General features: G+C 27.8%; 1 protein-coding gene and 1 long non-coding RNA gene across 2 annotated transcripts in view; one reads left to right on the top strand and one right to left on the bottom strand.

Annotated features, from left to right (window-relative positions):
- The window catches only part of LOC107449921 (uncharacterized), a 41,837-nt gene extending 34,343 nt beyond the window's left edge, over positions 1-7,494 (top strand). The window contains exon 4 of the mRNA XM_043049314.2: positions 6,967-7,494. Coding sequence (XP_042905248.1) covers positions 6,967-7,068 — 102 coding nt within the window. The 3' untranslated portion in view covers positions 7,069-7,494. The remainder of the gene's footprint in view (positions 1-6,966) is intronic.
- A 4,220-nt stretch (positions 7,495-11,714) lies between these two features.
- LOC139425126 (uncharacterized) overlaps positions 11,715-27,470 on the bottom strand; it is a 61,402-nt gene continuing 45,646 nt past the window's right edge. Inside the window, exon 2 of the long non-coding RNA XR_011636355.1 lies at positions 11,715-22,516. This is a non-coding gene — a long non-coding RNA (uncharacterized lncRNA). The remainder of the gene's footprint in view (positions 22,517-27,470) is intronic.

The raw sequence follows: 27,470 nt of genomic DNA, 5'->3' as shown, positions 1-27,470 counted from the left end.
GGTATTATTTAAATGAGAAAGAAGAGGTTATCTCCCTTTTTACAAATTTAAAAATCATTTTTTGATTATGGGAAACAACTTTTTTTTTTCTTGGTTTCTGTTGCATGAGATTTTTTAAAAATCAGATCTTGGATATTTCCGTATCACTGATTTCAAATCTCCTGTTTCTCTCTACAAGGTACAGATTTTTTTAAAATGGCATTTTTTGTCTATTTTTTGCCTAAATGTTTGATAAGTTTAAAAACGTTATATATAACAGGAGGCCGTGTAAATGGTACAGCGAAGCATAACATTAGGACTAAAACTGCAACATTAGGATTAAAACTGACGGCATTTCCATTTAATCAATGGGAATGCCGTCAAACGCCGCTAGGGATACTTCATATTTTGAACTGTTTCTTCGTGCTCCGTTTCTAATTTTAAAAACGTTATATATAACAGGGAGTGCGTTAATGTCGCGAGAAACTTCAGTGGGAGTTAGGAAACATCATGAGAATTAAAATTGCATAGGAACCCATGCCTGGAAATGTCGTCATACGTGGCTAGGAACGCTTCCCTATTATGAGCTGTTTATTCGTGTATTTCTGAACAGGTCATAATGGGGAAGCGCTACTAGTCACATTTCCGTGTATGGGTTCCAATACAATTTAAATTTTGATGAAGTCCCCTAGAAGTTCGTCGTAACACTTACCCGATCATCTGTTATGTATAACGTTTTTAAACTTGTACATTTCGACAAAAAATAGACTAAAAATGTAATTTTTAAAAAAAATTGCAGCGCCAGGATCAAAAATATAATTTCAGATTTGAAATCTAGAATCCGAATCAAACGAGATCAAGTATTTGTATAAATGCGACAAAAAAAATCGGTGTTATTGCTTAATTTTAATGGATTTGGGACTATTGAAAACATTTTTAAGGTATGTTGAACTTCATGCTTCTTTTCTGATGAGGCATTTTGAGTATTGTGATATTTTTCCAACTACCTACCTCATTAGTTGTTATGGTTTTTAAATTTACCTGTTATTATTTTTTTCTAATTTTTTTTAAAATTCTTATAAACTTTGTAGTAAGATGTAGTTTTGAGACCCCGGATCTTATGTATTTCTCGAGGAACTTTTTTTGTAAATAATAATTAATTGTTTGAGGCGTCTAAAATTGTTTTAAACTATAGACGAAAGCAAAATCTGTATAGAAACAAAATGAGTAAGTTTTTGCTCCTCATTTTACGGCTTCAAAAATTATCTTTAATATAATTTGTGTAAAGGATCTGCTTCACATATTTTCAAGTGATTCTATAAGCTAAAAGAGAATTATTTGAAGCAGAAAACTTTATTTATTTTTAAAAAATTATTCTTTATCTGGAACTGTGCATGTTGTCCTTAGTGATAACTTTTTTTAACAAGGATAATAAGAAATATACCATTTAATTGTAATGTTTTTTATTACTTTGTGTTACCGCTTAATGAGACCCCTCACAAAATAAAATGAAATTTAACTACTAAATGCAACGTTACGTTTATATGAAAAACTTTTCAAAAATGTTATCGAAACCAGACATCAGGTTAGGAAATGCATTACCAAATTTTAATTAACTATGTTGAAATTAAAAAAGAAAATCACTGCAAATTGGTTCCAACTTTCTTAGAATATTTGTGGCAAAAATGTACATTTTTGTCATATATTTCTACCTCATTGGCTTAAAGTTCATAAAGTGTCTGGGGTCGATAACAGCAAAAGCTTTATTCAAATTAATTAAGTTACTTTCTTTCTTTTTTTTATTTCAAATTAAGTAACATGAATTTTTTAATTTATTTTCAATTTCTTATATTAAGTTGTAAAACAGGTTTAAAAGTAAATATATGCTATTTTGTATGAAATTTTCAGTTTTTTTTATATTTGAGAATAATTGTGAAAACTGAATTTTGAAAGACATTGAACTCCTTTTTTCATAGTCTACAATTTAAAAACAATCTTAAAATAACCTTAACATTTGCAAAAACATTATTGTAAAATAAATTTGTTTCAATTTTTATTAATCTACTTTTGCAATTTTATTAAAAGATTTTAAAGGTTAATATAAACTAATTTAACAAACTTCTTTTGTTTGTCTCTCGTAAGAGACATTTAGTTTTTCTTCCTCTTTTTTTTTAATAATAATTGAAACTGAAGGAGCCAAACTCTCAATATTATAATAATATTTTTTTAGTCGACAAAAAACATTCTTAATATGAAATATTATGTAACATTAGCAAAAATTTCTCTTACGAAAATTGAAAAATAATTTTTTTGATTTATAATTCATCTCCTTATAATTTAGATACAAAAAAAGTTTAAAGCTTATCTGTTCTAACTTAATATGATTCTTTTATTTGTAAGAAAGTTATATATTTTTTATATTAATTAAATAAATTAAATTTTCAATGTTATAACACTAATTTTTTAGTCTATAAAGAAAACACAGTCTTGAAATAATAATTCGTATAAAAGTGCCGAAAAATTTGCCTTCAATTGAATAATAAATTTCTTTTCATTCCTTTTTTTACCATTTAGTTTATAAAAAAGTGTTAAGGTTAATGTATGATAATTCTACTGAAAGATTTTTATTTTTTTTTATTTAAGCTTTATTGAAGAAACTGAACATTCAACGTCATTGTACTCATTAATTTTATAGTCTGCAAAGGAAAAAAATATAACGTCTTTGACGTTCCGTAGAATTTCATGTTTTTGATGGGGAAAAATAACCGAAAATTCACAATTTTTTTTTTTCTGATTTAAACTGGTTTAGTAGCTTTAGGCTGTTTTTTCCTAATGTCAGAGCAAAGGGAATATGCTGCCTTCATTTTTAATAAAAAGATACTATAATAAGTAGTAAAAATTGAAAAACTCGTCGATGCTTTTTGTTGAATATTTTGTAACCCTAACTGCCTTGTCTTACATTACTTAATTTTAAAATAAAAGTTCAAATTAAAAATTGTAGAAATAATTGGAGAATTTGCCGTATAGCGTATTCTTTTCAAATTCTGTTTTAATTTTCAGTTTAATTTTATGTATTTATTTAAAAAAAAAAGCATTTCAAAAGCAATTTTGACAGTGCAACATTTCTGCGACATTTCTGGTAGAAAAAAACCATAATTCTGGCTAATAAAACCAAAATACGATATTTAAATTATTTATTTGGTAATTTTTCCATTCATATGGTAACGATTCATAGGAAAATCGAGTTTTCAACGTTATAGTTTTTGTTACAGCACTTTCAGTAAAAAGTACAAAACTGAAAAGCAAATTTAACCGAATAAATTGCTTTTATATCATATTCTAAGGTATCATTATAAAATTACCACAGTTACCAAATTTTATAACTTATTAAACACTAATATTTTATTAATAATTTTACCAAAATCATTACCAAAGCGCTGAGGTAAAAATTACCGAGTTTATTAGTTTTCCCAGAGAGCCAAAAACACGGTAAATATTACCATATTCTGGTAGTTTTGACCATACTTTTTTTCTCAGTAATTTTAGGTTAAATTGTTTATTTTAGAGCAATAGTCATGAGTACGCTGTTTTTGGCATATAAATGAGCATCCTGTTCTTATATATCACACTAATGTATAAATTAACATATAAACGTATAAGCTGATTTCGACCCATTAATGGGCATGCTATTTTTATCATACTAATGTGTAAGTTACCACATTAATATTTAAGCTCGTTTTATCTTATTAATGCGCTGGTTATTTTTATTATACTTATGTGTAAGTTACCACCTTAATGTTTGAGCCCATTTTATCATATTTATGCGCAAGCTATTTTTATCATACTAATCTTCAATGTAGTCTTTTTTAAATATTAACATGAAAGCTATTTGAAACATATTTCTTATAGAATAATGTAAATGCAGTATTTTTTCTATCATGAGTCAACAGCCTTAATTTGGTTAGTTTGAATCATCAGATTTTAGAGTATATTAAAACTTCCTATAAAATTTTAAGTATCCATAAACCAGCCTTATGAGGCTAATATTGCAAACTTAAATTGTCATAACAGAAGGAAATTTTATCTTTCTATTTTCTGTAAGAATTGTTTCAAAATAAATGGCCAAAGAGCGAAGATATGTTGCAGCAAAAAGAATCAAGCACATCGTATAAAAGTGCTATAGTTAACATTTATTGCTCCTTTTCAAATTTTAAATTGTTTATTGTTCACATTTAATTATTTATTACTTAATTTTAATTGTTTAACGTTCAATTTTAATTGTTTCTTGTTCTCTTTTAGTGGTTTATTGTTCAATTTTTAAATGTTTAAATGCTTACTTATAATTGCTCAACGTTCAGTCTTAATTGTTTATTGTTCACTTTTAATTCTGTATTATTCACTTTTAATTGTTCATAGCTAACTTGTACTTGCTTATTGTTCACTTTTGCTTGTTTATTGGTTTTTATTGTTTGTGCTGTGGTTGACTGTCATGATATTGCGAATTAATTCCCAAATGAAGCTATATGCAACACGTAATAGTTAAAAGAACAGGGGGTACTGCATCAACTATCAATAGTGCAAAGACACAGAATGAACTACAATGAAAAAATATCTCAGGAATCGAGCTGAAATAAGAATTGCCATGGCAAAAAATGAGCAAATGGGGCAAAACTAAAATAAGTTCAGAGATTGCTAAGGGTTGATAAGAGAGTGAGAAACGAAGATACAACCAGCTGGGAATAAAACTGGAAAGAAAGCAGACCCCATGATTTTAATATTAGGAGTACTTAAAAAATCATTAAACTTCAGTTCACGAAATAATTCTGAGAAATGCAGGTCAAACGGGGAAGAGCCGAGTTGAGTGATTTTAGGAAAGAAACATTCAAACCGAAAATAGATTTGCAAATTATAAAACAATTTTTTTTATTATTGAGAAATGCTTTATTTAGTTTACAATCAAAAGGTTAAATTTGAAAATGATTTTTCGAAAAATTGCAATTTAAAGAATTTTTTCTTTCTCATATTAACGCTAATGTTTTTCATACAATGCTATTTTTTTCGAAAAGAAAAGGGCATAACATGACTTATTTTATATTGACAATTATTCAGCAGAAATAGGTTGCTTTGGGGACAAGCTTTGGAAGCAAGTTTAAAAATAAAATAGCGGACAATATACATTTCTATTAAATGGTTTTTTTAAAAATAAAATAGCGAAGAAACAAAATAAGAATACAAATTTATTATTTCGAGGGAGAGTCAGCCGTTTCGGTACTATAAGAACAAACAATTCTCTGAACCTTCACTTAAATTGAATAGTAAATGTTTTTTACTGATGTTCTAAAGGAAAATATGAATACATGCACTTTAATACGAATTTGACAGAAGTGTCAATATCGCGTTTTTTTAAATTTTAGACTTCTGCAAAATCCACAAATCTTATTAGATATTAATTTATAACTTTGTTATTTATTTCCAGCAGCATAAATATACATCTAAGAATAAATAATAAAAGTCATAGAACCTAAAAAGGCGTGGAGATTTTTTGAGGTTTAAAAAGGAAAATTTTGTGTTGTTTTCACAGTGTTAATTAGGAGATTCCATTAAGTGTCTTTTTAGAAATTTTCAAATACTAGTAATCATTCTAGTATTAATTTTAATCAATTCTAATGTTGATTCTAGGGATTCTAAGGTTAGTCTTAATTATTAATTTTAAGATTAATTCCTAAAATTCTAATATTAATTCTATAGTTAGTACTAATCAGGGGTCTGTTTAGAAGAAATTTGGGTCCGTTAACGGACCCTTCACAAAATATCTTTTCATAAAAACGGACCCTTCACAAAATATTTTAACTTAAAAACGGACCCTTCACAAAATGATTCTTCTTTTAATCGGACCTTTCCCAATTTGTTTATCTTCATTATTATTTTGTTAATCGAATAAACCCTTTCCAGGGCAGAAAACAAGAAAGATGGAGGTAAACGAATTAAGTTTTGTTTTCGGTAGACGATTCTTCCATTATTCGCTCGAAATGAATATTCTGCGTTCAGCAGTATAAGATAAATACCAAATATTTGTATGTTGCATCTCTAATTTAGAAGCAGCAATTGTTGTTTATTTTTGAAAATTTAATTTTTTTAATTATAATTTTACAGTGTTGAGCATAATCTTGTATGTCTTTACAATTTAAAAACTCCTTGAAAAAGTTTTTTTTTTCAATAACGGACCCTATTTGCACAAATTCATAAAAGCGGACCCTGGTTGAAAGAATGTAAGTAATTTTTTCACAATTTCACGAAAAACGGACCTTTCACAAAATGTCTGGACAGACCCCTGCTAATAATTCTATTGTTAATTTAATTCTAAGGTTAACTCCTGAAATTTTAATATTAATTCTATAGTTATTACTAATAATTCTTATGTTAATTCCAACAGTTCTTTTAAATCTACTATTCTAATAATATTTTTTAAAATTTCTATGTTCTAAATGAGTGTTTTCCAAAGTGTGGTACGCGTACCCCCAGGGGTAAGGGAACAGTTTAGTGGGGGTACGCGTTCTTATGCGAAATATTTTGCAACAAACGAAAATTTAAAAAAAAAAAAATATAAAACAAAGCTAGCCATAAAAATTTAAGATTACGTATTTTTCTGTTGGCCATTTTTTTCAGAGTTAACAGTTAATAACTAGTGGCGTCAACAACCAGTTGTGATTTTTAACTTTTGTGTAATATTTTTATAGTAAAAGATACATTTATTTTTTAATAGTGGTACACAGCATTATGAAAAATTTAGAAAGGGTGCACAAAATACTCTCAATAATGTAAATTGGGAAACACTCTAAATAATGTAAATTTTCATAATTCTAATCTTAGTTTTGACAACTTTAATGTTCTAAATGATGCTAATTCTCTTAATTTTAACGTTACTTCTATTTTGATTATTTTGATGGCTTGAATTTTTAGATAATGCTAATTATTTTTCTTTTTCAGGCTGTTCTTAGTCCTCATGTTAAGACTCAACGTTCCAAACGAATATCCGGGTATTTAAAATTGGATACCGTGCGAGAATCAGATAGAGACTCACATGTGTAATGTTGCTATTTATACATATTTATTTTAAAGCTGAATTTCCTTAAAAATGTACAACTTGCAATGTTTTATATATTCTAAACTTTGCTAAAATCTAAGATTAGGGCCATTTCAATTGAAATGCCTTTCGCTTTTTTTAACGAAAATTCTTTTTTAGCCTAAATATGTTGGCTTCAGCCATTTTTAATTACAATGCCATCCTTGCGTGTCTGTTTATAGACCAGATAGCTTAATTCTTGTAAAAAGTTATGTTATATTTAAGTTATAAATGTATGCTGCGACTTGTAGTATTTTATACCATCTTGCGTATTTTTTGTTGAGCCATATTTCATTATGTTCTGATTTGTGGAAATAATTTGTGTGTGTGTTTCTATTTGTGTTATTGGTATGTAAATAAGGAATTAAAAATCTGTGTAATTTTTTGTTGAATCACTTTATTTTTTTCATTAATGTTCAAAACACTTTTCTGACATTTGGTATCTTTCATGAAACTATACAGAATTTCAGCTAAACTTCATTTAGATTTATACACATTTAGAACTACTATTATTGATTTGAAGCTGTCTTGCTATTATAATTCTTTATAATTTTCTCAACAAAGTTCTATTTATAACGATTAACCTTTTGGTTACTGCTGGTACAACGTGTGGACCACAGGTGATGGTACAACATGGAACACCGTAAGCAAAGGGTTAATGTTCCTAAAAGTAATGATATATCTAAATCGATGTATTTTGATCCGAATACTAGATGATCTTCAGTTTTCACTCAAAATATTTAATTTTTTTCAGACATTTCATTAGTATGTATTTGCTAATTTGTATGTGTATATAATATATCTTTGTGGTTCATTGATGTCCAAGAAAACCTTATTTCATAAAATTTAGAATGATTTTTGACTTAAGAGTCAACCGTAAGTGTTTATATCCTAATAGTTAGTGTGAAAAAATGTAGGACACAAATTAAGTTACAATATTAAGCGTAATTTAATGCTTAGGTTCAGTTTTGGCATTAAAAGTATAGCCATACCAAAATCGAAGTGTTTTAATCAAAAACAAGATGAGTACACAATGTGTGGTGTACAGTGCGCAAAAAAAAAGACCACCCTGAATAACTTTTGATCTAATGATCGGATCTTCTCGTTCTAGGAGTCGATCTTAATGGTTCTAAGTGGTGTCCTCAAATGTGTGAATTAATTGCTCCAGACGATATTTTAAGATCCGAATTTAGACGCAAAAACATACTTTCTCTGAATAGACAGCCGCAATTTGGAAATATCGTCTCTAAAGTTTGGTCCTCCTAATGTTAATTTAATTTTTTGCGTATTTTGCGAACTTTTAAAGAGAATTGAAAAATCTTCTTACACAGTTATAAAAATTTATTTATTCAAAGATAAATCCGTGTAAAAAATGACTTTTAGTAAAGATTTAAAATTTTAATACTTTATTTAGTAACAGTCTGAAAAAATTGAATTATAAGGTATAAAATTTTTTACATAATTTTAAAGTATCTCATTTTATATGACAAAATAGAAAATGTTTGAGAAATTGGTTAAATAGTTTCCGAGAAATCGAATGTTTAAAAAAAGTCGTATATTTAAAATTAGATATCTTATGACCTATTCACTCGATTTCGCTCAAACTTTGTATTTTTCTACGTAAAATTAGATACTTTAAAATTATGTAAAAATTGATATACCTTACGAGTCAAAAGTTTTTCGACTGTTATTGAATAATATAATAATAAAAATAGTAAATATTTTCTTAAATTTATTTTTTGCTTGTAATTATCTTTGGAAAAAACGAATTTTATAATTGTGTTTAAAAACTTTTCAATTCACTTACAAAGTTCTCGAGATATGGCGAAATACGTAAAAATTAAATTAACGTTAGGGAGTGAGTTAAGTTTGAAACAAAACATTTCCATGATATATAAAAAATTTATGTAGTGTCCATCAGTTTAACCAAATTAAAACAATCAATTAATAAAATTCTGGAACATTGGCATGGAAATGTGATATTAAAAGTTCAAAGCTATCATTCTAAAATAGGAGAGCTGCAGCTGCTTAGCATATTCTAAGTTTATTAAAAACAATAATATAATGTCTACACTTGCGTTTATGGTATTGATTTAGTGAGTCATGGATAAAATTAAATATTTTTAAGAAAGTTTTCTTCATAAAAGTGTAGCATATGGGTATTTTAAAAAATCCAAACTTTTTTTATGAAATCAGTCTAAAGTCAAGCCCGGGGATATGTTCACTACCTACAGATTATTATCAATATCTTTTTTCAAATACAATCGTTAAACGTGCCAATTTTTGTAGCAGCTTATGTAGCAGATTTTCTGATACGCATTTTTGTTTAACAAGATGTTTGACTATTTAAAATGAACCGAAAAGTTTTAAAACCGATCATCTCCATTTTTTTTTTCAAAATTGAGATAATTGCATTTGTAAGTTTAGCTGACATAAATAGATATTTTGGATACAAAAATAAATCATATCCTCTAACTTACTACAGTCAAACCCCGCTATAGTGAACCTTCAAAGGACCAACATTCTAATTCACTGTAACAGGTAGTTCACGATTTCCGTACTGTTAAATTTTTTTAAACTAATTAACCCTTTTATTGCACATTATTTAAATAAATGACCCATAAAAAGAAATACAAAAATATGTAGTAACAAAAAATGAGTCAACTTTTATTTTTTATTATTCTTCGTCTTGCGTGCAAAAGATTTAGGGGTGGCCTTTATTAAGGGATGGGAAACTGAGATAGAAGAAGCAAACAAGAAAAAAATACTTATGGGCTACATTCCACGCGATAGATGGTTTTGAAAATAGGTATATGTATTTTATGTAGAAATTTCAAAATTACTAAAAAAATGAAGAAAAAAATCATTTGAAGACAGAAAAAAGTTCATAATATCCAATTTCCTCACTTCTTTTGGTTCACTATATCCACAAAAAAAATATTATATGTGTATAGCATGGCACAGGAACGAACATTTCGTTCACTATATCCGGGAATTCGCTATAATGGGGTTTGATTGTATAATATATTTTGTGTAGTGAAATATCAATTTAGTTCGAAAACATTCCATAACCAGGAGATGACCTGTTCTCGGAATAAGCTTAGAAATATACCGCTAGATGGCAGCTGTTGTTTGCTTATGAAATTGTTCGCATAACCTAACAACTAATTATTTAGTTGAGGCTTGTTATTCTTTTGATACTACTTTTAATGCGACTATGAGCGATTCAGAAAGTAGTTTTCTTAAGGGCATACGCTAGAAAATAAAGAGGAATTAAAGTAATTATGATTTATAAAGGAGAGGTGGCTACAAATAATGTGATACTTCGTTTGAAAAGCTGGTCGCTGGAGCATTATATGAAAAATGTGTTATCAAAATTCTCTTATGTATAAGATAAAGTTGAATGACAAGGAATTTAATTAATATGCAATACAGTAAATAAGTAAATACAGTAATTTATAAAAGTATTTAATGAAAAATAATAACAGCGATGTATATGCTTTTGCGAAGCGTTCTATTTACATCTCTGAATGTTGCCACCTTTTTATATGAAAGTTAAACTATTATCTGCTATAATAAAATTAGACTTATGCGAACCTTACATTCGGCCCCGCTCAATGCTAAATGTAGATATTTACATTGAAGCGTAAACATTAAGGTTCTAGGACAGATTTTGTCTAATAAGTCTTTCAGGCGGGCGTCGATTGCGTCGCAGATCGTAGCGGCTCGATATGATGTTCGGGTAATTTTCAGAATCCTGGATGTTTTCTACTGGATGTAATTCGGAAACTGATTCTTCCTCTTCTTCCGAGCTCTCTTCTTCCTGGGTGACTGGCGTATCTCGCATGTGATATGGACGAAGATGTTGTACGTGAACAACTTTCAAAAGATTCTTTCTTTGATCCATAGACTTGATCTCGTAGCATACGGCCCCGACTGGACGAACAATCAGAAACGGTCCTCTATAAATGGGAGAAAGTTTATGAGCTCCTTGTTTAGGCCAGTCGTACAAGACGAGATCTCCTGTCTTAAATGAATGAGATCGACGATGAAGATCGAATCTGCGCTTATTATCTAGATGTTTTTCGTACACATTATTTACGGCTTCGGCCCTGGCTAAAGTAAGAAGGTCAAGTTGATCTTCACGTGGCGTGTCATCGATGAAACTTGCAATGTGCGATTCCAGCACAAATAGCCATAATCGAAAAAATTTCTAAATCTACGCAAATATTTGTGAATATGTATAGTTAAGGACAAATAAAATCTTCATTCCATCTCTAACTGAAAAATTATTGATATTTTCGCTTGTTAAATATAATATTCGTTTTATGATATTTCCCAAAAATTAGTCAAAAACACATTTTGTTTAAAAAATTGAGTGATGTTATCACACATTTTCAATAGAATATTTTGTAAAGTCATATTTTAATAATAAAAATAAAATAAAAAAAGCTCGATATATAAAGCTGATACTCAACTATTCAGTTTTTTTTTTGTCTCTCTTGTAAAATTTGATTTCTTGGAGATGATCGGCTTTTGAACTCATCGGTTCAAATATTTATAACAGTTTCTTATCTATATATTAACACAAACAAATAATGCAACGAAATAATTCAGGATAAAATAATATATTTTATTTTACATTTATAAGCGCAAATGTACATGGCTGGATAAACAGAAGTGCATAAAAGGCTTGATTGAAGACAAGAGTAAGCAATTCATTTCAAAAATAGAGTTGTATTAAAATACAAAGTGACTAAATATAAGTTTTTATAAAATTTTGATATAGACATTTGAGCATAATAATAATCACCATAATTTTGTGTGTATGAATGACATTTCAATCAACGTGGTTAACAGATGTTGAATTTCATAACTGAGCACACATTTGATTTAAAAACTAGCATAATTCATTTTGAAAAATTTCTTAGAATATTTTTTTTAATCTTTTGAGGTAGGGCTAATGTTTTGAGAAAAAAAATGAGATCCATGGTTACTTTAAAATACTTTTCATAATCACAAACGTTTAAGTTTTCGTGATAATTCATAATTAATGAAAGAAAATGGTTTTGTGTTGGGCTTAGTTTGAAAAAAAAAATTAGTAGACTATAGTCTCGTTAATTTTAGATGAAAAAATTTTTTTAAACTTTTATTTGTGACAGAAATGTATGTTTTCCTCAAATCATGTAATATGTAAATAATAAATGTTTTATGAAAACTGAAAAAATAACAATAAAAATATATGTAAATTGATTGAATTTTCGTTAAAAAATGGTACATTTATCTAATTTCTAAAACTGTACAAAATGTTCTGAATTAAAATATGTATATTCAAAGTTTAATAATATATATTTAATGCATATGTTAAGAAACCATTAAATATATATTATTTTAATCTATATTTTAAAAATCCTTGCTAAAAATGAATAAAAACATTGAAGGTTAAAAATAGTAATTTATGCAAGGAAGAAACGAAAAAGCTAAATATTCTTCCTTGCTTAACTATTCTTTTACTGCACCGAAAGTCATTTTAATATTTTTTTATTACTCAAATGCTTTTTTGACTTATTTTTTGACAAGGATTCTATAAGTGTGAATAATTGTATTTATAGAAAACCCTGTATAAGGAAGAAATAAAACACATCTTAGAAAATAAATGAACTTCATCTGAAATTCGAATTTGAAATTCTAAGTCACCCACCCTATAGTCCGGATTTGTCTCCAATTTAAAAAAAATTAAAAATTAATTTAAAAATTCATTTTAAATAAACTTTCGAGGAAAGTTAACCAAACAATAAATGATTGAGCTGGTTTTTAAATCAAATGTGTTACTTACGAATTTGCGATAGTTAAAAATAGACATATAAAGCTTGTGGACGGGAAGGGATAAAAGTTATATAAAAATCTTAAAGAAAAAAGCTGTAGAATTTTACAAATCTAAGCAGCGAAATTTAAATATCTTTTGTTTTTAAAATGTATGAAATATGGTAAGAGTTCAAAAATTTTATTTTGCGCTTTATGTAAACGTTACAGTTGCTCTCAAATTTTAATTAATTTTAAATATTAATAAAAAATCTTACTTATAAATGTGCGCAATTCTTACTAAGAGTGCGAGATTGTAATTGATTGTGTAAAACACTCAAATTAGTAGCGTATCAAGTTAATATTTTTAATAATATTATAAAATAGTAGGGGAAACATGCGAGGTGGGAATTGTTTCAAAAATATTTTTCTAATTTTCTTTAAACATAATAAAATATCCAAGTTAACAGTGCTTGATAGCTTATTATGGTTGTCATATGGTTGTTAATATTCTCATTTTTTATTTTAATTATAAATTATTATTTTTTATTAATGATTTGTCAAGAGAGTGCAAACTGGATCAAAACTTCTTAGTGGAGGGTGTCTTTGAGGTTATATTTAGAACAATTAATAAAATTTGTACAGCAATAGTTTAATGTCTAAATTAATCTTAAAGGCAAAAACTGTAAAAAAAAAAAAAATCAAATTTTTATTTACTGATGAAAAAAAAAAACAAACCCAGAACAGAAAGTGAAAAATGAATTTTGGTTTTATCCGCAAACATAACTAACAAATGACGATTCTATTAGTAAACATTTTGTTTGTTTATTAGTCTTCTTAATATTTTGCAAAGTTTATATTTTTCTTCCATCTCTTTACATCTCTTGTTGCATTGCAATTCTTGCAAAGCAAAAGGCATTGTTGCATCTCTTTTTGATTGAGAGGGATACGTGATTGACACGGGGTGGGGTGAGCCTCCCTTATTAGACATTTAAAAAAAAATTAAAGGGAAAGCAAGCAATAGACATAACATAGAGCACCGGAGAAATTTGCCCCACACATAATTACAGGAAAGATGGCAAACAGTACAGGAAAAAAAAGCGTGCAAAAAAATGATTGATGAAAATTATATAAGCGGTTGTCCATAAATTATGTCTCACTCTTTTCAAAATATTTTAGACTACCTCCTTCCCTTTGTCACTATGTTTGTCACTTAAACTCCATGTCACACGCCCCGCTGTATTACATAGACATATGCAAATATTTCAGAAACAAAACATATATTATAGATCATATTTATTTTTAAGCCTTAACTACGTTTTTAATTAGCATTTGCTTGAATAACATTAAAAGTGCATATATATGTACTTATTTTGTTGGAAAAGATTTTTTTGAAAAAAAGGGAATCAAACCATATAAAAATATTTGATCTGCTGTTTTTAAATATTTTTTATTTTAGGTAAATTGTGAGATGTCACGCTTCTTTTTAACAGCGCCTCTCTTGTCACAAATTTTCACAATTTCAAGATCCCCTTCCCTTCACGTAACATAATTTGTGAACAGCCCCTAACACGCAATATACTTTTTGAATTACTCGCAAATGGCTGATAGATAGAAATAACATTGGTATTCTGCTCGATGCCACACTCAGAAAAAAAAGTATGGTCAATATTAGCTGAATATGGTAAGATTTACCATATTTCCGGCTCTACGGGAAAACCAAAAGCTCAGTAATTTTTACCAAAGCGCTTTGGTGATGATTTTGGTGAAATTAACAAAAAAATATGGTTTTATAATTTGAGATAAAATTTGATAAATGAGATAAAATGTAATAACTTTTTAATGATATTTTAGAGCATGGCATAAAAACCATTTACTCGGTTAGTTTTACTTCTCGGTTTTGCATTTTTCACTTCATGTGGGATAGTAAGAACTATAATTTTGAAAACAATAATTTCTGGCAAATAGTTACCGTACGGATTGAATAACTACCAAATGAATGACTTAACTACCATTATTTTGGCTTTTATTGCCTGAATTATGTTTTTTAATCTTTTTTTTTTATTTATTTTTATCAAAAATGTCATTACCATACAGTATGTTATTTTTACCATAATTTTTTTCTTCGTGCATATTGCCGTCTGACGCTCATCAGCTAAATAAATGTTTAAAAAAAAGAAAAAAGATTGGGCTAGTAAAACCTTCCGTATGGTAAAATCTCCCATGTTTCCCTTAAAGGTACGAAAATAATTTGATTGACTAATTTAAAATAATTCTTTGTGTAAACTAATGAAAGAAAATATGAGACGATTTAAAAAATAATTGCGATAGTTGATAAAACTAATATAATTGATCATTTATGATAAATAATACCTCGGATAATTAGAGATGATAAAAATAGAACAGATCATAAACATTTATGATAAAAACAGAAATGGTTAAAACATCATGATTAAAACTGAAATATTATGATTAAAACAGACATATCCTCTACACATAGATTTTTGTTACATTTACAAGAGCAAATTGTTTTTAAGGAAGTAATTTTATGTTATGTGCTTTACATTTTCCGTGCTAGAAATATTCAAAAAGAATTTTGATATGTTTACTATCACAGTAAAGAAAAACTTTTTTCGAAAAAGTGTAATTTAAAATGATATAACTTTCCTTTACAATGTTTCCAAAAATAATGTCTTTTTTATGGTATTTTAAATAGTCAACACATTTGTTTTATTTACAATTTTGATTCAAGTAATTAATAACAGTGTAATATAAAATTCTAGCAATAACTGGAATAGTGCTATTTAGAATATTTTCTGAAAGATGAACGTACTTAATACATTTTAAAATTTGAAAGTGTCGTAGCCAGGGCTGCAGCTGGGTTTTTTTGCACAAGATAGTTGATACACTATAAAAAGTTTCGGATCAAATTACGGTATAAAGTTTTGGCAATTAGGGTGCATCTTCCGTAATTTTTTTTTACAGTTAAATCCCTTTTTACCGTCAGATACATTTTACAATAAAATCATTTTTTCGGTGAAATATTCGATCATAATTTTTACAATATTTATTTAATTAGAGTGATTCAGTGATTTTACGGTAATTATAATGTAATATTTATTTAATTGAACTGATTTAATGGTAATTATTAATGTAAAAATATACAGTATATCAGATATTTTGTTCCTTAACATGTTCAGACAAAAACGGATTTTACGGTAAAAAGTACAGGCAACCTGAGCACCGGTAATTTTTTATCGTAATTTGATCCGGAATTTTTCTACCGTGTAACCAATTTCTCCGATGAAGAGTTTTTGTCACCTAGTAGTTTTTGTCAACCAAGCAGCCTATTAAAATTGTTAGGTTAACTAATTATTGTTATTGAAGTTTAAATGGGCTCATACTAACCTTCTAAGATTGCTGCCAATCTATAGGATAGTATGGTTTAAGGTACCGATTTTATGGTTTAATATCAAACCATTTTTTTCCTGAGAGTGTACTGCAGCCCTGATTGTAGTAACGATAAATGTACAGAGCGCCGGAAAAAAAACCCACACCATCCTGAATAGCTTTTGATCTAATGATCGGATCTTCGCGTTCTAGGCCTCAAACTTAATGGTTTAAGGGACTATTGCAAACTTCCTCTAAATAAAGATTTTTTTTTTTTCAATGAATTCAGATTTCTCACTATGAATATAGGGGGTTGCCGCAATTTGTAATTTGCCATGTAAAATTACATTCGTCAAAATGATTAACACTTTTCAAAAAATTATGTACTTTACAATTCAAAATTGTTTCAATTGTAATTAAATAGAATAATTAAAAATAATAAATATTTACTAAAATTTATTTTTTTGCATATTTTTGTACAAGCAAATTTTATAGTTGGTATATGGCAAAATACACAAAAAGTAAAATTAATATTAAGGGGCCTATACTTTGAATCGATCTCCTAACAAAACTTTGGAGACCATATTTCCCAGATTGGATATTTTGGGAGTCAGAAGTCCGAATTCATTGAAATAAAAGGCATGTTTATTCAAAGAAAGTAGGTTTTTGTGTCTGATTTCGTAACGTAAAATATCTGCTCTAATTAATTAACATATTTGAAGTCATTCGATTCATTACGAATGCGTTCTTGAGCGTGAAGATCCAATAATTAGATCAAAAGTTATTTAGGGAGGTAATTTTTTTTGAGGCCCTGTGCATTATATAATATTTTGATTCTATATACAAATAAACAACATTAAATGATTGTTTCAAAGAGAGTTGAATGTAAAGTTGCCTTTTATTAATCACGTAGCAAATAATTGGATAGAATGTAAATTGTCATAGCTAAAACTAAATAAATTGCCACAGTTAACTTTTCAGACAAACTGCATTACTGTTTAAAGATAATCTCTACAGTTTTATTTATTACTAATTCATAATTTATTCTGACTCTATATGGGTTTATTTTAACTTTAACAAATTTATTCAAAGTTAAACGCTACTATTGAGTATTTTTAAAATGTTTGTAATGCTAGAAAATAAATAAAATTTATATTTGTTTGTTTTGCATTTTTTGGAGTTTGAAATGTCTAAAATAGGATTTTAAGGATTTAAGATTAAAAAGCAGGAAGCGGAACGAAGCTAATATGTACAAATTATTTTTCCTTTCAATTCTTTCTGAGTTATTTGACATAATAAGGAAAACTAAATAAATTGTTTTTATTGTTATGAATAAGAAATTTTCTGTGGATGATTTATGAGCGTCATGTCGTACTTCTAACATGAAAACTATTGAAATAAACCTTACTGTTATAGACTTAAAAATGAGTAGAAAGTGCGTAAAAAGGCATAAAATTTTTTTGCTCCTTTAAATCTATAAAATTTGTTTGAAATAATTAACATCACAATGTAAATTGTTTCCATATATTGATTTCGGCATTTTCTTTTTACGTTTTATATTAGCACGCCGTAATTTTAATATAATATAGACTGATATAAAATTTATTTACAGAGAAAAATAAATGGGTAGAAAGTGTGAAGGTAATTTAAATAGTGTAAACTTTTTCGTTTCTTTGAACACTATAAAATGAATCTACACTGAGAAAAAAGTGTGGTCAAAACTACCAGAATATGGTAAAATTTACTATGTTTCTGACTCTAAGGAAGCACCAAACTGATTTTGGTTAAATTAACCATAAAATGTAGTGTTATATTATGTGATAAAATTCAGTAAATGTGGCAAAATGTAATTTTTATAATGATTTCTTAGAGAATGGCATAAAAATCACTTATTTGGTTAAATTCACTTTTTAGTTACGTGTTGCTTACTAAATTTCCAGTAAACCGTTACCAAATAAACGGAAAAAGTATTAATTGGATGGTTTAAATACCATATACTTTGGTTTTATTAACAGAATTAAATTTCTTTTTTACCAGCAATGTCATTGCCTTACAGTATGGTAATTTTGGCAGTTTTTTCTCTCCGTGTAATACAATCAAGATAAACGGATAAATTATTTATATTTTGAAGAATGTAAAATTTTTTGTTCATGACTAATTATTGGCATATTTAATTCCTAACGTGATATCTATTGAAATTAGATTGACTAGAGTATAAATATAAACGGGTAGAAAGTGGGCAAGATGCAATTTACTTTAATGCGAACATTTCCTTTTCAATTCTAAAAAATTATGCAACGTAATAAAAACAACGAAACAAATTGTCTCGTTTACACTAATTTTGAAGGCTTTTTTTTATGACTTATAATTGACACGTGATCTTCTCACATGATCTAAAATTTATTGACTCTTAGAAAGACGTATGGGTAGAAAGTGAGCATACCACATCGAGAAGCGAAGCATAGATAGGAATTAACATAAAACACACGTGGTAAATATAAATGTAGAAAATTGACATAATCATTCTCTATGTTTTGTTTAGATAGCTGCCTTTATATAATTTAACATTTATAACTGGAATTTGGTGCACCATATATGTACGTTTTTAATACAGACTGAGGTATGTACACTGTTAGAAATTTCTCGAAAAAAAAGGTTAAATAACAATTTATTTAAGTTGTTATTTTACCTGATTAAGAAAAAAACAGTTAAATAACCATCAATAAGCTGGGCATTTAAACTTTTAACTGTGAGAAAACCGTTTTTTAACTGCTTTTACCTTATACGGTTAAACGACCAGCTTTTTATCGCAACAATTAGGCCCACTTAGTTCCTGAGTGCACATTATATCTGAGAAGGCTAATCAGGTAATCTTATGACAAACGGGGGTTAGAGTCCCTGCGTTGACATCACAATATTTCCTCTATTCTCTTGACCACTTGAAGAGTACCCAATGTCCTGTACTCCCCAATTCGACATCTCGGGTTATTAGAATATGATTCTTTCATTCACACATAGATGGCAGCACCATAAAGCTGCAGAATTAAAAAAAGTTTAATATTTCCCATCTCTTATGATAAGTAAACTAATTAAATCAGATTCTACGTTCATTTGATATAATGCAAACTAACTCCAATGCCCATTACCTAACGAAAATCCTACCTCCAATGTCCAGTTAAATTTCTTTTTTACTGTTATAAAACCATGTTACTTGTAAATGGTTAAAAAACCGCATAGTTTTGTATTCGCGTTTTTTTTAACCATTCTAGTAACCGTAAATGTAGGAATTTTCCTTACCGTAAACTTTACGGTTAATTGAGCAGACTGCTGCCGGTTACTTGACTGTAATTTTGGTATGAAAATTCTAACAGTGTATTATAGTGCTTGCACAATCTATTAATATATACATAGTAACACAACATGCGTAACATCATTGCATATGCATACGTCCTGGAAATATATATATTAATATTGATGCATATTTATTAACGGTCACATACAGAAACATTTTTTAACGTTAAACATGATGAAAACAAATCCAAAACCTAATGTGGCACACATGTTATACGTTAGTTAAATGTGCTTTAATACTTAGTGAAATTCGAAATGTCACCAAATATCATTTTAAAAGATTATCTCAACGAATATGCCCAGATAAAAAAAATGTCAACTAAGCGAACGTTAAACGAAATTGAAGAAATGAAGAAAATATGATAATAAAAGGCATTACTATTTCTCTTTTATCATTATCATTATTTTAGCACGCATTACTAATTTTCTTTTATCATTATATATATCACTATTTTTCTTTGACTTCGAATTTTTATTAAACATATTTTTCAAACTTTTTTCATTATTTTGTATTAATATTGGTCGAAAAAAGTGAAAAATATTATATTTATCATTTTAATAATTTATGGTTATGAAAAACAGCTTAAAAACACCGGTGTTTTTTTTCTGCGTTAAAGGTAAAATCTTCCAAACGCAAGCTCATTTTCAAACAATAATTTTTTAAATTTGCACTTATTTGCGGTTATTTAGATCAAAGAGAAACAGTAATTCATCAATGAACTTTCTTTAATTTGCAAAATCAATTATAGATAAATTTTGCCATATGAATGAATAAAAATTTTAAATCACTTTTATTTGAATTTTATATTTTAGCACAAATATAATTCCAATAATCTATCAGATTTTTTTAATAACTATTAAAAAATATCAAAATATATTTTTGCTTCCAATTAGAACGTCAGAAAAAACATATATTAAAGGGACACCGGGGCCCCATCTGCGTCAAAGGGTATTTTCGTTTAATAAGTTGATTAAAATTAAGAAAAAAAAATAATCTGCTCGTATCAGCAGATAAAAAAGCTAACAAAATACTGTTTTTAACTCACTTAAAAAATTTATATAATAGAATTGCATTCAAATATATTTTTATTCTGTTAAATTGCAATATAATGTATAATTAGATTGCAATTTGATATATGTATATATATATATTGGTCGGGAAAGGGTCCTGATTTTGAGAAACGCCATAAAAATTAGTTTTCAGCTCAGGTTTTTGTGTTAAGTCCGTTTTCGTGAAGTTGTTCACATAATTTTACAATTATGTAAAAATAAGGAACTGTTTCTTTTAAAGGAAAAATAGCACAAAGAATATGTTTTTCAAGGAGTTTCAGTTTAAAAATTATGAATAAAAGATATCACTGACTCATTTTTCTTAAGTAAAAGTTTCGTGAGTAGTTTATTTTACGTAAATTATTTTGTGAATGGTTCGTTTTAAGTTAAATTTTTTGTGAAGGGTCCGCTTTAACGATAAAAAATATTATTGAGGGTTCGTTTTAACAAAGATTATTGTTAGGGGTCCGTTTTAACGATAATAATTTTTGCGAATGGTTCGTTAAGGAACCTAAACTTCTCCCCTGCTTACGATAGCTATAATTGAAAAAAAATATTTTTTGTCATTTTCTGATTATTACTCTCAATGGAATAAAGCATTACCTAAAAGAGAGTTTTTGTCAGAGTTGTGTACGGAAAAGCATGTTTTTCGTAAAACCTAGAACTTGCACTGTCTTCTGCTGAGAAAACTCTTTAGCCAGTGAAGCTTAATGGGTTAAGTTTTTAGTAGATATTTCATCTGCAGTTTTGCTCAAGTTGACTAAAAACTTCGAAAAAAATATTTTTGACTTGTTGGATTATAAGATAACAATTATTATTATTTTTTTAGTTATCAAAGCCCAAATAACCATTTAATCTGTAGCTGAGATCAAAACTGAGCAGATATAATTTGAGTTGATTACTAAAATTGCAAAAATGCTTCTGTTCCTAACATATCTTCATTCTGGAGCGAATCTCAGACTGATGCCCTAACACTTTTTCAAATTTGTAAATAATCCGTTAGAAGAAATAAATTATCAACTAACCATTTGAATACTTTAAAAAAAAAAAAATTCCACCTAATTTGGCTTGGAAATGAAGAGAATCGGATAAAATTACTGTTCAAAATAGGTGATAGGCGAAATTTATACAAGTGCTCTAATTTCAAAACTGTGACATATGAGTTTTTTGAGTAATTCCAATTTGGTTTATTTATTTTTAAAACACGATTTGGAATACATATTAAGTTAGTTCTCAAAGAGTTAAAAGGGTTATTATATTGCATTTAAACAATACTTAATGCCAAACATAACTTAACTAAATCAAACGCTACACAACATTCAATATTATTTTCTCATTGTCACCTCACAGAACATAGCTGGTCACTTAAGCGTGACATTAACATGAATAGACAAGCTTTCTCACGACATTGAATTGCACCAAAACATTGATCACGATTGGAATAACTTGACTGGTTGGATAAAAAAACAACTAAGACTTAGTGAAAGACGTGTTGAACTTCGACTTCGAAAAGCTGGATTGCTTTCCGCAATCGCCGAGTTTGAGCTTCTGAGGGCTGAAAGTGAGCAATCTTTCCTCTTCTCCAGGACCTCCTTTGACTGGTGGCTTCAGGGAGGGTATGACAGGAGCTGCCGATACCCTATCCGGATCTTTCTCAGAAGGAGTCATTGGGGGTGGACTGTCCCTAGAAGGTTGTTGAGCCTTTCTCGCACGTTGTTGACGCTGTCGGCTCACTTGATGAGCTGTCAAGTGACTTCCATGGTAAGAAGTGAGTGTCTTGAAAAAGGAGAAGACGCAGCCCATTTTTAAATGCAGAAGAACCTGCAAAACGCAAAAATATCCATTCAATAATACTTTTGCACAGGATGTTCTAGTAGGCGCACAGTAAACAATATATAAACATTTTTAGGAAAATTAGTACAACACTAAAACATTCCCGATCAAATTGCGGTAAAAAGTGTCTGCACTTAGTGCTGGTACTTTTCACCTTAAAATCCATTTTTACCAGAACATGTTATGGAACTAAAAATCTGATATATCGTTCTTTTTACAGTAATAGCTACCATAAAATCTCTGAATCTTTCTAATTAAATAAAAATTACTGTTTACAGTAAAAATTGATTTTATGGTAAAATGGATTTTACAAATGAGTACGAATATATGGAATGGATTTTACAAGTGCCGGTATTTTATACAGTAATTTGATGAGGATTTTTTTAGAGTGTGCACTGAACTCTAATATCGGTATCGTGATCCATAATACCGAACAAATTTGCTGTAACCATAACAAGAGATTCAATTGAACATCGTGCCACTCAAATAGAATGATAGCATAGTATAATTAAGTCTATGAAAAATAATGTACTCCTTCGCACGACATGGAAACGCATGAAGTCAGCTGTAAATTTAAAAATTATTATGGTTTAACAAATTAAAAAATTCTTAAAAGTGATATTCTTTATTTGATGAAATGGGTTTGGGTCCTGGGAGTTTTGGAACATTATTTTACAGGATAATAATGCTGTTAAAGATATCATGTTGTACCCTGAGCATGAACAAAATTGCTGCACCTATAATGAGTTGAGAAGTATTGTAGTGATAACTAACTTTTCAAAATTATTACACGATGATAATAATGTTTAACTTGAGACTTCATTAAGGGTTGGAGAAAATTTGCACAATTAAATAATTATAAGTATCAATTTTGATTAATAATCAAGGCGGAAGGACACAAGAGATAGAGTGGTCAGGATTCGAACCTAGGTTATCTGGGATCAATTGGAATACGGTCCAGGTTCGAATCCCGTCAATGAATGGTCAATTTGTCTACAGTTCATGGCCAAATCAATGATCAAATGCTGACCTAAATTATCTCCAATGGTAGATAAATAATATTTTAGAGCATATTTTCCATCGGGCCGCCATTTTCCATTTCCTGTAACGCAAATTTGTTTCAAAAGTTTCTCCACGATAGCAATCCTGTCCCAATGTTTGATCCATGAGTTCCCTCGTCTTCTGTGACTGGTTCAAAACTACTGAGCTGAGCTACAATTACTTATATGGGTAAAGTATTATGCAAATTCAAAATCAAATGAGGCTGTTTATGATAAATTGAGCTTCTTAAAATTGATTTTTGTATTTATATTTTCTATCATTTCATAGCCATTTAAAAATTTATAGGCTTTTAGTTTGAAAATTTAAACGTTAAAAATAAAACTAATTATTCGAAATGAATAATTAAATTTAAATAAAGTATTTGAAAAACGCACTAATTCCATTAAGTAAATAAACGTGACCTGACTTGATAAATGACTTTTTCTTAAAGCACTTAACTCAGAAGTAGACACACCTGTAAGATTAAATTGAGTTTGCTATACTAACTAGAGTAATCTTCCAGATATGACAGCTAACTATATAATCAATGTATCTCTGAAAAGGCATTCGAATTCAAAGCGGATTATATCTTCTAGTATACAAATAATCAATATTTAATGTTCACTCAGAATTTCTGAAATTACGACGAAATGTAAAGGAATTGAAAAAGAACATTACTAGTCAATGTTAGACTTATAGATGATTTATAAACATTCTAATATTTAGTTAATTTGTTAAATAACTGTGCTTGAGTATCATTTTAACACGAAACAATCTATGCTAGGCTGAATTCATTAACGCAAATAGAATAGAATGTTTGATACTCTTGTAATAAAGATGTTAAAACTTTATTTAAAATGCAATGTTATTAAAGTTTTGTATATAAGAGAAATGACAAACGATTTTATATTACATCATGCAGTAAAAGAGTATCATTAAAATTCTTGCTATGTTTTTTTAATATCTTGATGGAATTTTTAATTTTTGTTTTCATCTATTCTATTTTTCTTCTGAAATAATTTTTAAATTATGCAATTGCAAAGAAAATTTAAAGAAATATTTAACTTCTAAAATTTAAATTTTATTCACTGCAAGTTTTAGGATGACAAAGAAATGTATTATAATCAATAAGATAACAATGTAAACTAATGTTTATCTATTGGGTCTATCACACGATGAAAATTATTGGCAACGAAATCAGCAAGTCAACCATTTTTAAATTAGTTGAAAGACCCTAAACATATTCCATCAACGACAAAAATGCTATGGTTCAATATTATTATTGTTTCTGAAATGTGAATGAAATTCTGTTTACACAGAAGTTTTTGTAAGCTTTTGTTTTGAGAAGAATAAAATCTCTATAATTACAAAAAAACCTCTCAATTTCAGCTAGTAGAAAATAAAATCGCAAACTTCATTTTCGATTTACTGAAATTGCTTGTTATACATAAGATCGAAAAACAATAAATTATAAAAAGACCTAAAGCTGCAAGAAAGTATAAAAGTTATCAAAGCTTATCATTATTAATTTTAAGAACTGTCTTTATAATTAATTATATCATAAGCATACATTAAGAATAGAACTAAGACGGACTTGAAATTTTAAATCACAAATCAAATTATAAAGATGCGAAGAATTCATATACTGCTTTTATAAAGTTCTTAAATAAACAATATCCTTCGCTTTGTACTTGTGACGTCAGCAACTTCGTCTTTTGGGATTTTTGGGAGAAATACTTCGTGACGTCATAAATAAGAATTACCAGAAATGGAATTGTTAGACAAATTGGCTCACTACCTAAATATTTTATAAATAAAAGAATGATACGAAATATTAAAAACAAACACTTGATCAAGGAGTTTTGAAGAGATATCTAATTTTCTGTTGGTTATTATAAATTTATGTCTATTTTTGTATAGTTACGGCATTAAATTTCTAGTTAAGTTGGTATATAGTTAAAGTGCAAGAATAATTAGAAAGCAGAAAAATGCACGAGATAATTACTAAAATTATAACATCGATTTGGTTTTGATTAATAAATTGAATTCGATACTGCCTTGATTATTTTGAGTTCTTAATACACTGAAGGATTAATAAAATATTTTTGCAACAAAATTTAAAACAAAGTCTCGGATCTTTGAATTTTTTTTAAACTTTTCTAATTTTAAGCGTGATTATAAATTTAATCCAATATCACATATCTTATTCTATTTATTTTATTATTTAGTTTAAAAAATGCGAACCAAGATATGTTATTTTACCTAATACGAGCTGTATAATTATAGAAGAGCATTTTTTTTCTTCAGAAAATGCCAGGAGTGCTCTCGTTTAAGCATCAAAAATTATAAATTGTGTTAGAGAGAATCTTATGTGCAACGCAAACTACATTTATAATACCCAGGCTGTTAAAGTTTAAGAAAATCGTTTGATAATTAAAAAATTCATTTAGCTCGAGGTTCGCGAATATTAATGCTTTGCGATAACGCAATTTAAATTTTGGAAATGATTCCAAAAACATGAGTATTAATGCAAAAGTTTAAATTCATTTTGAGGACGTAGAAAAGTATTTATTTTCATCTGACTTAAAACATAACGCATACTCATTATTTTTAAACGACATTTTTGTATTTGATGATACAATAAGTATTAAATTTAATTGCAGACGATTTCATACAACACTATACGATTTTTTGAAGTCATCTAGTAAAACTTAGGTGGCATTTACTTTCTCTAAAGCATTTAGCACTTATATAATTATTTCTCCCATGTTATTATTATAAACTCAATGTAAATATTTCATTATAAATTATATTTCTATTTCAATTATAATCTTTATTTTATTTGTGTGCGAAATGATTTATTTTTTTTAACATTATAATCTATAAATGGCAACACATTCTTTCAAATGCAAGCGGTTCTGTCACCTCATTTTAAATTTTGAAAATAAATTTGTTCCACAATTTGCATTAAAATTAACGTTGCAAATATAAGTTATAGCTATTGATTTCATTTAAAGTTCTAATTCTGGTAAAGAAGAATTCTACACTGTCAAGATAAATCACAAACTCTGGTTTAATATTGTCAAATCATCATCTTAATTATGTAAGTAGAATAGTTTTAAAAAAATTTATTTGTTCTCGAGAGCAAAATGTACTGTTTTTAATTTTATTTCTTGTGGAGTTTGAAATTGTTCTTATTTGGAAAAATACATACTTTAAATTGTTTTTTTTTATTTTTTTACATAACTTAAGTCATAATGATTAATTCAAAGTATAAAAACTTTAAAAAAAATATTATATCTATGATCTTAAAATCTATGATTTTAACAAAATTGCAGTTAATTTTACTTTTTAGATGGAAAAGCAAGGAAAAAGTATAAACATAAAATCTTAAAAGTATTTCGAAAAACTCATTACGTATTATTAGCGTTTTATATTTTAGTATTTTTTGTTGATTAGTGCTGGTGATTATATGTAACATTAAACATATATGTTCAAGTAATAACAGAAAGTAGAAGTGCAGACGGAATTTTCCTTACTAAGAAATTCGTTTTACTTTTATTCAAAATTTAATTATAACTGAAGTTACAATGCTTGAAAAATCATTCAAGGAAAAAAATTCATACACATAAATTTTGTTTTTATAATTTTTTTAAAGCTTTTATAAAGATATATATATTTTTAAATGAAAATCTGTTGGAATTAAAAAAAGTATTTAAAAAAAAAGTCAGTTGCTTTATATTAATATTTGATTGATGCATTAAAAGTTATGTCTTATATTATTAGGACGTTTTTCGATAATAAGGGGTTTTTTCGAAGCTCTTTCGCAGAAGGAAAATAAACAAGCTATAGTTTAACCCCTTAATGGTCGCATAATTTTGATGAAATCAGTCATAAAAAT

Source organism: Parasteatoda tepidariorum, chromosome 3, assembly GCF_043381705.1.
Source record: "Parasteatoda tepidariorum isolate YZ-2023 chromosome 3, CAS_Ptep_4.0, whole genome shotgun sequence".
Taxonomy (NCBI): Eukaryota; Metazoa; Arthropoda; class Arachnida; order Araneae; family Theridiidae; genus Parasteatoda; species Parasteatoda tepidariorum.
Note: the sequence above shows the minus strand (reverse complement) of the source record. Positions and strands in the feature narration are given on the sequence as shown.